General features: G+C 35.6%; 1 protein-coding gene across 1 annotated transcript in view; it reads right to left on the minus strand.

The window, feature by feature from the left end:
• Positions 1-267: 267 nt before the first annotated feature.
• The window catches only part of LOC117180207 (uracil phosphoribosyltransferase homolog), a 100,452-nt gene continuing 85,582 nt past the window's right edge, over positions 268-15,137 (minus strand). Inside the window, exons 5-6 of the mRNA XM_033372591.1 lie at positions 14,758-14,888; positions 268-694 (exon numbers count right to left, since the gene is read on the minus strand). Coding sequence (XP_033228482.1) covers positions 620-694; positions 14,758-14,888 — 206 coding nt within the window. The 3' untranslated portion in view covers positions 268-619. The remainder of the gene's footprint in view (positions 695-14,757; positions 14,889-15,137) is intronic.

The raw sequence follows: 15,137 nt of genomic DNA on the forward strand, positions 1-15,137 counted from the left end.
TTGCTATCTTAGGGATCAGAAATACCCCTATGAGACGCCATCGGTGCGCCGACTATCGGCCTTTATTTTTAAAGCATATAGTGACCAGATGCCGAACAAAATTGAGATAACACCAATAGGCCTTGCCTATAATTTTCACCTGTGAACATTAAATACTAAATTAAATATCAGCCTTGTTTCTTACATGAACCTTTTTGCATTTTATATAATGTTAAACAGGTCATTAAACATGGTTCCTAATAGTCAAATTTGAGTGACTTACGAAATCGGTCTAAAATTGAATATATTTAAAAAAAGCATACATAATAAATAAAATCGTTAGGTTACAGATCCGGCAGCACTCAGATACTTCGTAATACTGTTCATAGAACGTTGCTACTATTTAAAAACAACGCGCGAATTATGCAATTCCATATCATTTCTTAACAGGTTTTCTTTTATAACAGATGAAAATCATACTTTTTTAAAGTAGTAATAACTGAGTTAAGTATAATTGATCCAAAAAAGGCGAAGCGTTTTTATCGTGGACTGAACACCTATGACCTTACATAGTTTTATTTCTATTTGCTAGCTTTCTCTTCTTAGCTGTGTTGGGTATCAAACTGGGCAATTTATTTTATTAATCCGTACCAAAGTATTTTTGTCCGAAGTGGTTTGGTGCGATATAGTGAATTTCAGACGTAAGTATTTTCATCTGCAACAGAATAATTTTTTAGAGTTTATGATATTTGAGGAAGGTAAAATAATATTACAAGACAATAGTATATTATGCAACAACTGACAGATGTTCTCGCCTGCTTAGGATTCGTGCTGAAAAAATTATACCTATCGTACAAGTTCCCCTCCCCCTTGGCATACGATATTTTTTAAAACAAATTTATACTTTCAGACGTCATGACAAAGCATTTCAATAAAGATGATTAAATTGGCTGACAGAGATTCTAAATATCATAAGAACATTGAAGCTCTAAACTTAAATGCTACCTGTGAAAATAAGTACTACTAGCGTACGCGCTATGACGAAAGTGATTAATAAAAGGATAATAGCTTCATAAAAAATGAAATTACAAAAGTATTTAAAAAGAGGCTTATGGATGCTGTATTATTTGGCGTATAAATATTTCATCGAAACCGATCATTCATCAAGAATTTAATAAATTACTCAACTTCAACTTTAGTCTACCGTCTATTGTTAACTTTCTTATCCCCGTTGAGGCCGATTTTTTACGATCAACTTACAACTACTGAAATTGACTGCTAATCGAATTTTCATAGCCAAAATAGAAAAATGTTGAAAAATTCTACTCATTGGTTGATCGAATTTCAAAGGCAATTTTTTATTGCTATTTACCAGCCCTATTCGCACGCAAGCACTCGAAAAGTCGTACTTAGACCAATTATATAGGCTTTAAAAACTACAAAAGTCATGGTAGGTATTATTTTTCACTAAAATCCTATTCAAACAAAGCCCATTTGAATAAAAAAAATTGAGCGCTGAATATTTTTGGTGCAAATTCCTGTTAAAAAAACAAGAATCCAACGACAAAATTTGAACTACAACGAACAAACAAAAAAATCCTATTGTGATCTGCAAAATGAAAAAAATAAAATTTTCGGACAAAAATAAAAAAAAGAAACGAAAAATGAGAAGGCAGCCAAGCACATCCCCTTCCTTCTTTTTTTCGTCTTTCTTACTTTTATTATAATCAAATTAAAATAAAATAACATTTAAAATAAAAATAAAAAAATTTTAATGAGCCGAAATAATTAAGAACTGACTACTTGTTGACAATAACTGAAAGTTATAACTTTCAACTTTATTACTTTATTAGTATTACTTTATAACCTAAAAACTATTTCGAGGCCGCAAATATTTATTGATGATGATCAGAGTTTAATTTGTACCGCTTTAAAGTTTATGTTTATTAATTTTCAAAGTTTTCAATTACAAAGGATATAATTAGCAACTTTTTTGGAATAGGTAAACTTTAAACGTTCACATTATTTAAAATTATTTAAATTTTAATTTGTTTTATTCTCACTAAAAAGATAGCTTCGTTTTTTTAAACACATTCAAGTTAAAAAAAAAATATTATTTTATTACTTATTCGTAAAAACAAGCATTCAGTAAAAAAATGTTCTTTTCCCTACAGTTACAATAGGGTTCTTCATGATCCTGAAGGCCTGAAGAACGGGAAGCCCTGCTTGTTTTCAGTTGAGTATTTTAGCATGGCGTAAGAATCCACACGGCTTTTTACAGAAAATATTGTAAAAGTAAGTAATAAATAATAGAATAGTAATGTTTGTCAAATCTACAATCTCTTTTCGCAGTCATGTTCAATTGTTTTGTTGATTGACGACCTATCAGTGACACAAAATAAAATAAAATGCCCACCGTTTACAATAAACTGTTTACATTTCTACAGGCTGATATAGTCTCAAGGCCAGTGCGAGGCAACCCCGAAAACTGTTCTTATATAGGCGTTCTTGTGTATCAAAAATCTTAGGTTGATTGTATTTCTTGATACTGAAAGGTTGTCAATCACAAAAGAACGGAACATGTCTCAGAAAAAATATTCTACACTTAAAAATGTTACTATTCAGACCTTTATAACTTACCCGCACATTGAGAATGTTTTCTCAAAAAAGTCGTATGCAGTTGCAGTCCGATATGGTAATCTTCCTGATGGCTGACATTTCCACCTAGCCTAGCATGTAATCGCGATACTGCTAGAAAACTCAAGGTCCCGAGAAATACTTGAACCGTTTTTTTATTCTATTAATATTGATTTTGAGTTTAAAATTGTCGTACGTCAACAAAAAAACTTGAAAGACATTGACATGTATGCATGCTAACGGCATGCCAGAGAGAAAATTAGACTATATTCATTATCAGGAAAAACAACTGCGAGTGCATTGGCGTCTCTGCAGGCCAATTCGGGTAGCAGCGTCTAAACTTACACCACCTTACGTATATGCATTCTCACTCACACAGACGCAACTCATTGAGCTACATGTCGATCTTTTCGAAAGGGAACACATGAGACAGGGGCCGGTTCGAACGTATATGGCTGGCAGAGAGAATGTCGGCTTTAGGTGTATGGACCCTACCGAAAGAAATCTTTGAATATTCTTTAGCGAAATAGCTTGGCCCATTGGAGTCTATAAACAAAGTCGATTTGAAACAAAATAGTCTCGGAGATAGTTTCAGAGGTTTGGGTCCTTTTCAAGATCCTTTTAGTGGTCGTTTTAAGAGTGGTGCGACGGTAATATAATGTTCCTTTTGTATTCGTCACGTACCGGGCGGGCAGAGTTATTTACAGTAATTGGTCGTGGCTAATCCACTCTCCCTTTTTAAATTTCTCTTCAAATTATTAACACTTTTTTTAATTCATGAATTTTCTCATTATACTTATTTATAATTATAACTTATATACTGACATACAATTTTCTAGTTGAATTCAAAAATGTTGTCTTTTTTGGCGTATCTCATTCCATTTACGAGAAACGTTCTAATAATTCCAATTTTAAGCATTAAAAAAAAAAGTTAGATATCTGAAGTCATCGAAACCCATAGATTCCGAATTATTATGTTCTAGGCTGTTAACTATGAAATTAAAAAAAATCTACTTCTAAATTTTAATCCGAAAGCTTAACAAAGGACCCTTGAATCTCGGCTACTCTATTGAGATAGCCTCTCTGTTCGTTATTTATGATCGTATTCTTATTTCAATTTCGGAAAGGATATTTTAAAGCCTTCAGACCATTTAAACGAGCTCCCTGGACCTTTAAAAATATCTACCTGAGTGCCTGCGGAGAATTTCTTTGAGATTCTTTGACCTACAGAATTTTTAGTATATACTCAAAGATTCTTTTCGGTAGGGAAGGGAAAACCGTTTACGCAATTTTGAGAGTTTGCAGGTTATGTTCTTACTTTATTTTCGACCTTCCGATATTTTCTCTGCAAAATATTTATATTTTACAGGTTATTAGTGTTTACTAACACTATATATATAATTTTAATTCTAATTTTAGGTCTCTGTCGGTGTCTCCGAATTCTGAACTATATAAATAGGGATATTAGGAACGTTAACTCAGGCACACATTTTTCAAACGCAATACCTTTGAAAGTTTATAGACCCTTATAAAGTCCTGGTAATTGCTCCTGAAATAAGATGCCGGACGAAAAAAATTTGGTTTCGTGGGTTTATAACCTAGACAAGGATGGGCTCATACACGAAATGGAAAATAGAGGCCTCACTTTTTCTGGAACTTGTGCGGTCCTGCGAGAACGATTATTGAAAGCAGTTCGCGCAGGGACGGTCACTTTCGATACCTCCCCCCACCACTCGCAGGAAAATCTCTACTAGACCAATCCTTCTTCCGACAATCCCTTAAGATTTGCAGCTGAAGAAGGATGAATAAACAATATTAACTCTTCCACCCAAAACGAATGAAATTCGTCATACTTTCTCATTCTGGATGACCTTATCGAAGCTGGTCAATTAGCGGATTATTCCGGAGGTCAATCGAATAGACAAAAACCGGGTTCAAGCTACAGTAGTCGAGCGCGACACGAAGATACCAGTAGAGAATCCTTCAATGCGGGCCGTGGTAACAGATTTGAAGACGGCACTCATGGGGACGATTCTCATTATGTTCCCTATAGCCTCCGACCCGATCGCCCTAAATGTTTTAACAAACAGACAGCGAAGCAGAAACATGTGCACGGACCCCTATGCCGATCCTGAATCCTACTCTTATTATCCTAGTACTAGTACAATGAACCCACGGTGCTCCCGTGTTAATTACGAGAAAACGCGTTCTCGTCTTTAAGATACTTATCGACCACAACGAGGTGATTTCAACAACTTCTCATTCGAACCCGCCCACACTTACGTAGATGAGGAGATAGATAGACCCCTGCGCATACATACGAAATTATGCGCAAGTGGAACATTAGATATTCGGGAACACGCAACGATGACCCAGATGACCCAGGTCGAGACTTAGTATTTGTTGGCGACGCTAACTTGTTTGACAAACTAAGACCCCGAATGTCAGAAGATGCAGAGGTTAGCTATGAGCATACGAACCTATTGCCTAAGTTACACTTAACTATCCATCGCAACGGCATCGAAGACTTCGTCCACCTGGAGTATCTTGCCAATATTGCTCAGAAGAGTTATCGTGTGGCGCAATGTTATAAGCCTCCACCTTTCCCAGAACGATCCCTACTTCCCGACCTAGCTTATAAGGACCCAAATTATCGAAATTCTAACAGACGCCCAGACAACCTTGGGGAAAAGCTTACGTTTTTAAAGAATACATGGATTGCTCGGATGTAAATACCCGGTCAATATAATGTGTCTTACTAAGGAGAAGAAAAATAGTCCTATAGCTGAGTGCACGCTCAAGCCCCGAACAAATCCTGAAACAAATCCTGACACTTCAAAGACCCTCAGAGACCTAGTGACCTTACAGAAAATCCCCCCTCTCTATTCAAGTGCTGCAACTGTTCCGAACGCGGCCATGGGTTCACTGCTTACACGATACCTCGAAATAGATTCTGTTATGGGTGTGGCCGGAGAGACATCACCAAACTTAAGTATCCCAGGTGTTCGGGAAACTGAAAAGAAAGGTGTATTGTGGGGAGAAAGCATCTTTAAAGAGTTCCGACAATTCTTTAGCAAAAATAAAGTGTAGAGTAAATAGAACGAAATTTGAACCTTGTACAATTATCAAATTAGTTGAAATAGAGTATTTGCACAACCAAATTCATTTTAATAACTTCTCGGGAGTGTACACCCGCCAGAATTGGAAATAACCTACTTTGGCATTAAACTCCAATTTTTTATTAAAGAAACAGAAATCCCCTTAACTATCCATATGCCAGCATTTAGAATAAAACTAAAGGGTGTAGAATCTTTTTCAGTTTCCTCTAGCAACCCCTTCCTATCAGACCTCCAGTCACAAGGTCACCTTATAGTTGCTGATTACAATGTAAACACCAGAAAATTAACATCTGTTAATAGTCCAGCACAACCGACTCCGGAAAAGAACCAAATAAGCCCTGAATCCCACCTTTTAGTACCACCCCGACCGTAACACCTAACTACCCGTCCTTTGCCCCTTCATCTCCCCTTTGTTTCCTTTTCTTTCTTTTCTACAATTATCCCTTCTCGACCTCTTTAAGTTCTCCCTTTAAAGTCATTTTTTATTGTTTGTTGTTCATATCCGTAATATGTTGAGTCCCAATTATAGGAATTTTGTTATTCATCTGTACCCAATGGTAGTTTCATTGAATTCTCCCTCTCCAACTTTAGTTTAGTTTTAATTTTAATTCGGCCCCTTAATTTTTTGGTGCCTACTTATTTCCTCATTCATTTTTTAATTTCTAATTTTATTTTGTCTATTCAGTCAAGAAGTTCGGAATTAAAATTGGTTGTTGTTGTCGTTACGTTCTCTTCAATTCTGGCTAATCACGAGGATTTTGGTCCTATCTTAAATCCATGACTGCATTTTGTAAATTCTTAATTTAAGATAATTTGATTTCGCCTTTGCATTTTTTTATAGATATGTATATAAAAATTGTGAGGACTTTGCGGTTTGAAGCGGGAAGGCTCAAGAATTACTACATCCCGTGGCGTCGTCGAATAGGATTCGCCTTTACCTCCTTTTAGCGAGGCTTCTACAGTCCAGATACCTTCACGTTACTTCCTTCTGGCTGATTCTGGTATTTTTTTATTCCGTTTGGCTTCAAGGACATCTACACATCCAAGGCTCGTTCCTTGTGAGGGTGGACCATGGGCGAATTACCTAAAATTCATCATTAGAAGGTAATTGCGCTCAGTTGAAGCACAAATAGTACTAATTTTAGGGTGAATTGACAACAAAATCTGTAAATAGATAGGCAATTCGGCCTAATTTGTCGTGCCGTTGAAATTTTAATTTTTTATCTAACTATCGTTAAGGGTAATTCTCAATATAAAACCTAAGAATAAACCCAGGGCGAAATGATCACAAAGTCCGTCACTGGACAGGCATTTCCGCCAAATTTATCTAAAATAAGAAAATATAAAATTATTAATGCCCGTATATTTCTCAATATCGTTCGAGGGTTGGTGGAAGATACCCCTGCAGCCGCAGTATAGTTCCATCCGCAAATCATCGGCCGAGAATCAGTCATCCCTTTTCGGCCTCAAGTCCTGTAGTTCGGATCGATCACGTGGCAGATCTCGCGCCTAAGGAAAACGGTCTACCGGCTAGAAGGAAGGAAGGAAGTGAGGAAAAGCAACAACAGCGAGGCAGACCAGCGGCGTGTGGCATCATCGGTCTCTCTCATGGCCGCAGAGACTCGTATTCTAAGTTTCGCGCGATAGTCTCTTTATCTTTTCCTCCGTTTTTCGTAAGTGAGTCCCCTCTTGCACGCGTCTCAACCAGTAACGCTTGTAAACTAGAAGTGTCGACCACAGTTGCGAATCCTACCTCAATTTCGACCGACTTCTGCTTAGTTTCGGAGGTAGGACTTTAATTTCTATAGTGGTTCAGCCAGTTTATTTCTTTAGCTTACACTATGTTTAGTGCCTAAGTTTAAGTAATGGAGCGCCGACCGGTTGTCCTTTCATTGCCGGTGTGTTGAGTGATACCCAGAGTGTTTAAGTTAGTATTGTTTTGAGTGCTTTTTTGGAGTGGCCTGACCATAGGAGTACATTATGTTACTGCCGCCTGTTTCTTTAGAATATGAGTATCTGTTATGACCTCTCTCTCTCTCCCGACCCCTTTTTCCCGTAACTTCCAGATCCTCTTTTCTCTGTTTTACTGCCTATAATGACCTATTGTTAATTTATTATTTTTAACGCCTTCAGCATTTCTCTCGGTTTTGTAACCACCCCCTAATGACTTGACTTTCTTCTATTGTAGTTACTCCTCTTGATCCACTATCGTTATTGTTTACGTAGTTTCCTCGTCCTTTACCCCTACCCCTTACTTCGATAGACATGTGCGCTCTTTATTTAATGTATTTTCCTTCTAACGAACCCCACACTTTTTTGCGACAATATTGACAGGCCCTCTGCTCAGTTATTAAATGGTTGGTTAAATTATCTATTATTGTTACCTTTAGTTTCTAATTTCGCTTTATCTCTATTTTTTTTATTTTACCTCTTTTGTCTACGGAGTAAGGTTCCAGTATAATATTGTCTATATCCAAAAAACTGATTCTATTATCCTGTTCTATTTCATTTCATTTAATTTGGAGATTTTTGCTCTTGGGAAATTAGATTTTGTTTTGCCTTTTTATTTTCGGTTTGTCGACGATACGTTTAATTCATATTATTTTCCGTATACCATTTTAATTCGATTCAGTGATAAATTGCTGCAAAGATCCTTTGGATAATTTTGAAAATGGTGGTGTTGTCTATAAGATCACTTGCAGGATCTATAAGATGAATTACGTGGACAGACTGGCAAACTTCTTAATACTAGGATAGAGGAGCACAAAAGTGATGTTCGTTTGGGACACTGTTATAAGAGTGTTCTTGCAAGACATACAAAAGAATTTGTTGATGTTGACCATGAGTTTGACTGGAATAATGTTCAAATTTTGCATAGTGAAAGTAATGAAAGAAAGAGAGAACTCATGGAAATGCTTTATATTAAAAAAAAAAAGTTATCTATTAATTTAAAAACCGATTTGGATAAGTTGAACAAAATTTATGCTAATATGATTAATTAAATTTAACTAGGCTGTTTCATGAATTCGATTTTTCTTTTACTTTCTCTCTTTCTGATGTCACTGTGACAGATATTTATATTGTGTTTACAAAGGATTGGCCTACTGATCCTCATTCGACTCTCAGGTATCAAAGAGAGAGCACCTGTTCGTGAGTGCTGTCAATTTCTACCATTTTAATTTTTCTTGCCTTGATAAGGGTACTGTACGAGTACCGAAACGTTGGTAATGCAATTTTATAATTTTTTTGTTTTTATTTTGAATATTATTTTATTGTAATTTGATGATAATAAAAATAAGGAAACCGAAAGAAGGAAAAAGAGAAGGAAGGGGGTGTGATTGGCTGCCTTCTCATTTTTCTTTCCCCTTTTTATTTTTGTCCGAAAGATTTGAATTTTTTTCAGATTACAATAGGATTTTTTGTTTTGTTTGTTCGTTGTGGTCCAAATTTGGTCGTTGGATTCTTGTTTTGTTTTTTTAAACAGGAGTTTGCATCAATTTGATTACTGGGCGTTAAATAGGTTTTTAATTTGGATTTTTATCTAATTTAAATTTCTTAAATTATGATAATATGAAAAATTCCAAAATTTATTTAAATGTTTAAAAGCAGTTGAAAATGATTTTAAGCGCTCTAAGAGGTCCTCGAGTCTTCTTAAAATTATAAGAATGATCTGGGAAGTTGTTTAATATATCCTAACACTGAAAATTATAAAAAAATCATTATTATCGATCTAGAATTTTCTAGATTATTCTAAAAATTTCGAGATTGTTCTGAAAATCTCTAAACACATTTAGATGTTCAATATTTTATTTAAAAATTATTTTAGACAGTCTAGAACGTGTGAATATTCTTTTTACATCACAAAAATTAAGGTTTCTTGAGTTCAGACATACAAACGATGTATTTCTGACAAAAATTGAATGACACTTTTTAGGAATTCGATCTCTGACAATATGGATGCTCCACAGGGGCTACCACAGTGTACCCTGCTCGGTTGCCATCACGGATAAACGATTAAAATTTCAGGGTAAATATTTTTTTGATACCACAAACTTTAAACTTTCGTGAGTTCATACTTATAAAAAATGAATTTCCGACCAAAATTGAAGGACACTTTTTCGAAATTCGAATTCTGAGAATATGTTTGTTTCACAGGGGCTTCCGTAGGGGGCCCAGCTCTGTTCCCTTCATTAATCAAGGATCAAAAATTCCAAATCGAAAGGGTAAATTTTTTTTGACACCAGAAACTTTAAGGTTTCAAGAGCTCGGACTTACAAACTATGAATTTCCGACAAAAATTAGATAAAACTTTTTTAAAATTCGAATTCTGGCAATATGTATGTTCCACAGAGACTACCGCCGCCGGCCCAGCTACGTTGCCCTCACCGATCAACGATTAAAATTTCTAATTCGAAAGGTTGAATATGTGCTTTAAATCTCAAACTTTACGGTTCCATGTGTTCAAACTCACAAACAATGAATTTCTGAAAAAAATTGAATGACATTTTTCCGAAATTCGAACTCTGACAATATGTATGTTCCACAGGGATTGCCGCAGCTTTCCAGCTCTGTTGCCCTCAACGATCAACGATTAAAATTTCTATTTCGAAAGGGTGAATATTTTTTTGACACAACAGACTTTAAGGTTTTATCAGTTCAGACGTAGAATCAATGAATTTATGAGAAAAATTAAATGACATTTTTTCGAAATTCGAACTCTGATAATATGTATGTTCCACAGGGGCTACCTTAGGGGGCCTAGCTCTGGTGCCCTCACAGATCAACGATTAAAATTTTCAAGCCGAAAGGGTGAATATTTTTTAAAACTACAAACATTAAGGTTTCTTGAGTCCAGACCTACAAGCAATGAATTTCTGACAAAAATTAAACGACACTATTTCGAAATTCGAACTCTGACAATATGTACTATATGTCCCACAGGGACTACCGCATAGGGCCCAGCTTGGTTGCCCTCACAGATCAACGATTAAAATTTCTAATTCGAAAGAGTGCATATTAGGGTGGCCCGAAAAATCATATTTGAGAAATTGTAACGGGCTTGTTGGCCAAATCGTCCTAGGAGGCAAATAAATGTATGCCTATTTTTTATTTTCGAAAAAAAATATTTTTAGAACTCGCTCTGGCCATTTTTATATCTTATGGAGTTTAACATGTAAAATGTTTCCAATTTTTATTTCTTCGATTTTGGACCGGAAATCATAAGCCAATTTATTTGATATTTAATATACTTGTTCACTTATCAATGAATATTGCATTTATCGCAATTTTATATCTCAGAAATATTATGCAAAGGTTTTAGGCATATCAAAAATGGCATATAATGGCAATTTTTGGAGGCTCATTGTGACCCTCAGATATACTTGTGCAACTTGACATTTTAAAGAGACATTCTTTAGACTATTGAGAATAGATTTCTAAAAAAAATTATTAAAAGTATAATTTAAATTGATTAAAGCGTAAGAAAAGCTTATGAAAAATGACGCATTTAAGTTGAACACCGGCTGAAGGGACTGCGCTCATTGTACACCGTATTTGCTGCCATCCCGCGCTGCGGTGACTAACAATGAGTTGAATGGCAGAGTAATAATAAGTTAATAAATCTATAGCTGTTCTCTGGGTTAAACCTGTAGCTGGTGTAAGGATTTCTTTACTTCAAATCAGGAAACTTTGCAGCCTCAGAGCGAGTTCTAAAAATAGTTTGTTTTGCAAATAAAAAAATAGGCATACATTTATTTGCCTACGAGAAGGATTTGGCCAACAAGCCCGATAAAACTTCTCGAATGTGATTTTTTGGGCCACCCTAGTGCATATTTCATTTTAATATCAAATTTCAAGGTTTCATGTTCCACATTGACTACCGCCAAGGGCCCAGTTCGGTTGCCCTCACGGATCAACGATTAAAACTTATAATTCGGAAGGGTGAAGATTTTTGAAAACCTCAAAACTTTAAGGTTTCACTCTAGAATTCAATACAGCACAGGATTAGCGTCATTGTGTTTCATCACTCTCTTCCAATCTTCGAAGCTAAGGTATTTTCAGAGCTATCCCAAACATACCCTTCATATTCCTGAGTGCGAAATATATGCTCCTGTGCGCCATGTACTGCGTGCTTCACTCGCATTTATACTTCCTATTCACTGCCCTACCGATAAGAATTCTCAGAATATTTTCTGGCGAAAAAGCCTGACCCGTTTCAGGCTATTTGCAGGCTCGATTTGAATGATTTCGTCTCCGGAGATACTCTGAGAGATTTGGGTCCTTTAAGAGTCGCTTTATGACTCAGTGGTTGTTTGTGCTGATTTCGACACCTAAACGGCACTTAGAGTGATGCAACGGTCATATAATGGTCATATTGTATTCACCACGTCTAGGGTCAGAGAAGCTCAGAGAAATTCTCCGCAGGCACTCAAGTAGATATATTTAAAGGTCCAGGTTGTTCTTTTAAATGTTTTAAAGGCTTTAAAATGTCGTTTCCGAAATTGAAATAAAAATTCGATCATAAATAACAAGCAGAGAGGCTGAAATTGAAATAAGAATTCGATCATAAATAACAGGCAGAGAGGCTATATCAGTAGAGTAGCCGACACTCGAGGGTCTTTTGTTAAGCTTTCGGATTAAAATTTAGAAGTAGATTTTTTAAATTTCATAGTTAACAGCCTAAAACATAATAATTCGGAATCTACGGGTTTCGATTATTTCAGATATCTAAATCTTTTTAAATGCTTGAAATTGGAATTTGAAGAGAAATTTAAAAAGGAAGATTCGGATTAGCGACGGCCAACTACTGTAAATAACTCTGCCCAACCGGTACGTGACGAATACAAAAGGAACATTATATTACCGTCGCACCACTCTTAAACGGACCACTAAAAGGACCTTGAAAAGGACCCAAATCTCTCAGACTATCTCAGAGACTAAATCGTTTCAAGTCGACTCTGCTTATAGTCTCAAATGGGCTAGGCTATTTCGCTGAAGAATACTCAGAGATTTCTATCGGTAGGGTAATTCCAATTTTAAACATTTAAAAAAAAGGTAGATATCTGAAATAATTGACACCCATAGGTTCTGAATTTCTAACCTTCTCAGAGATAATTTCCAAATTTTACAAAATTTAATTTTTGATTTTAATTCCCTTTCAGTTGGTCTACATGGTACCTTAGTTGCAGATATAAACGAAACTTCTGCTGGCATTTAAGAACTGAATCTGAGTAGCTTTCAACGAGCAGCACTCGAACGGCACTGGGCAGTGCATTTTCATCTGCAGGTTTATGGACGTGCAAAGTCTGTAATGTCTCTAATCTAAAATAAACGCATAAAAACTTATGAATCCTTTAAAAATGATTGATGACCGAATGTGTATACAAATAAGCGACACACCTTTTTAATAGTTAAAATTCGTAAATTCCAAATTATTATGTTTTAGGCTGTTAACTTTGTAATTAAAAGACATTTATTTCTAAATTTTAATCCGAAAGCTTAAGAAAAGACCCTTAGTGAGTGTCAGTTACTCTATTAAGATAGCATCTCTGCTTGTTATTTATGATCAAATTCTTATTTTAATTTTAAAAAGGACATTTCGAAGCCTTCAAACTATTTGAACGAGCTACCTGGATCATGAAAAATATCTACCTGAATGCCTGCGGAGAATATTCTGTAAGGCTGCTCTGTGCCTGAGAATCTTCAATGAACATACAGAGATTTCTATCGGTAGGCTGGTATGAATTTGATCTTAAGGGCATGTGATACTTAGAAAATTATCGATTTTACTAGTGTTACATTCCCCCGTCTGTTTTACTACAATAATAAAGATTTTGTCTTAACCTTCAAGCGTTCGCACCAACTTGAGTCATACCGGCGCTCGCATGGAATGTCATTTGACCGCCCAAGTTTTTTCTTGATTTTCATGCTGTTTTCTGTATTTTTTGTGAATGATTCACTGCCATGAGAGCAAAGGAACTCGGACAGAAGTCAGAAAACACCTTTTTGAATACAAGTCTTTATTTAAAGAACATATTGTTAGCCATCAACATAATATATGTTTTATGTGCAAAGTCAGCCTTTGGTATATAAAAATTAGGCAACATGGTAAAAAATAGACAATGAGAGTCAACAATTGCAAATCAAGTAGATAGGTCTCATTTTAGTTATGAAGATCATTCAGCCTGTTTCCATTTTCTCGTTCTCAGATACCTAGCTATTATCGCAGCTTACTGTAGTAGTTGGTTCCGCTCAGTACAGTTCCGAGTTTGGAACTGTACTGAGTGGGATGAAGGGGTGGGGCCCATCTGACTTTTGTCGAAACTAGTAGTCGAAAGTCTAACTAAGAAATACATGTCCTTCCCACCGCACCCAAAGCTCACTGTTGAGCCTGTCATTCGAAATTCCAAAAACGCGGTCACTTGACAGTCCACGCGAACGCTTAAAGGTTAAAATTTTGGAAATGACAGCGAACATGCTAAAGGACGTCCCAGAACTCTTAGTTTGTGGAATAATTAAAAAAATTAATTTGACTAAATTTGCTTAATTTGTGTATATTTTAAGATTATGTGTGTAGCAATTCCCGGGATTAACCTTGTTTGTAGACAATTAAAAAAGTTTATTTCAAAAATAATTTCTAAGTGGCTTCCGACAGCATCGATACGACAGAGCCTTACATTATCAGAATGAGAAAGAGTTGCAAATAGATCCTAACCTCAAAATAGTGCACATGCATGCAATTTTTATTTAGCAGAATACATTTTTTTGGTATTATGCCTCAAAAAAAGAGTTATGGGATGTCCGTTATACTATTTTATTGCATCTCCGAATACAATTTTTAAACATTTTAATTTTCGCGGATAAAAACTCGGGGGAACTGAATCCGACTAAACACATGACGAAGTATCACATGTCCTTAAGGTAGAAAAATAATTAATTACCTGTGAGAAGGCAGTGACTTGAGTTTTACTGCGAAGAGCGTACATAATAAATTGTAAAGGACGGTATAACTATAATAAATTACCTGTGGGAAGGCAGTAACTAAACTTTTTGCTGCGAAGGGCGTGCAGAATAAATTGGAAAGGATAATGTTCTCTTCTTGAACATTGTGTTCCTTAAGGACAGCTATAGCTTTTATCACAGTGTTACCAGTACCTGAAAAATTAATAGAGAAGTTCTTTCTAAGAATTTTCATGGTTTAATATTAGATTTAACGTTATTTAGCATGTCGGTGCTAGGCTTAGTTGATTGTAGGTATATTAATTTTCTCGTTATATCATTATTTAATTAAAATCTGCATATAAATGAGCATAGTACCAACAATACATTACTAAAGCAGGTGTATAACAGGGTGTCTTAACAATACTTGAGAAACAATAATTCATTATGCCAAAAGTTTATGCG

This window comes from Belonocnema kinseyi, chromosome 9 (assembly GCF_010883055.1).
Source record: "Belonocnema kinseyi isolate 2016_QV_RU_SX_M_011 chromosome 9, B_treatae_v1, whole genome shotgun sequence".
Taxonomy (NCBI): Eukaryota; Metazoa; Arthropoda; class Insecta; order Hymenoptera; family Cynipidae; genus Belonocnema; species Belonocnema kinseyi.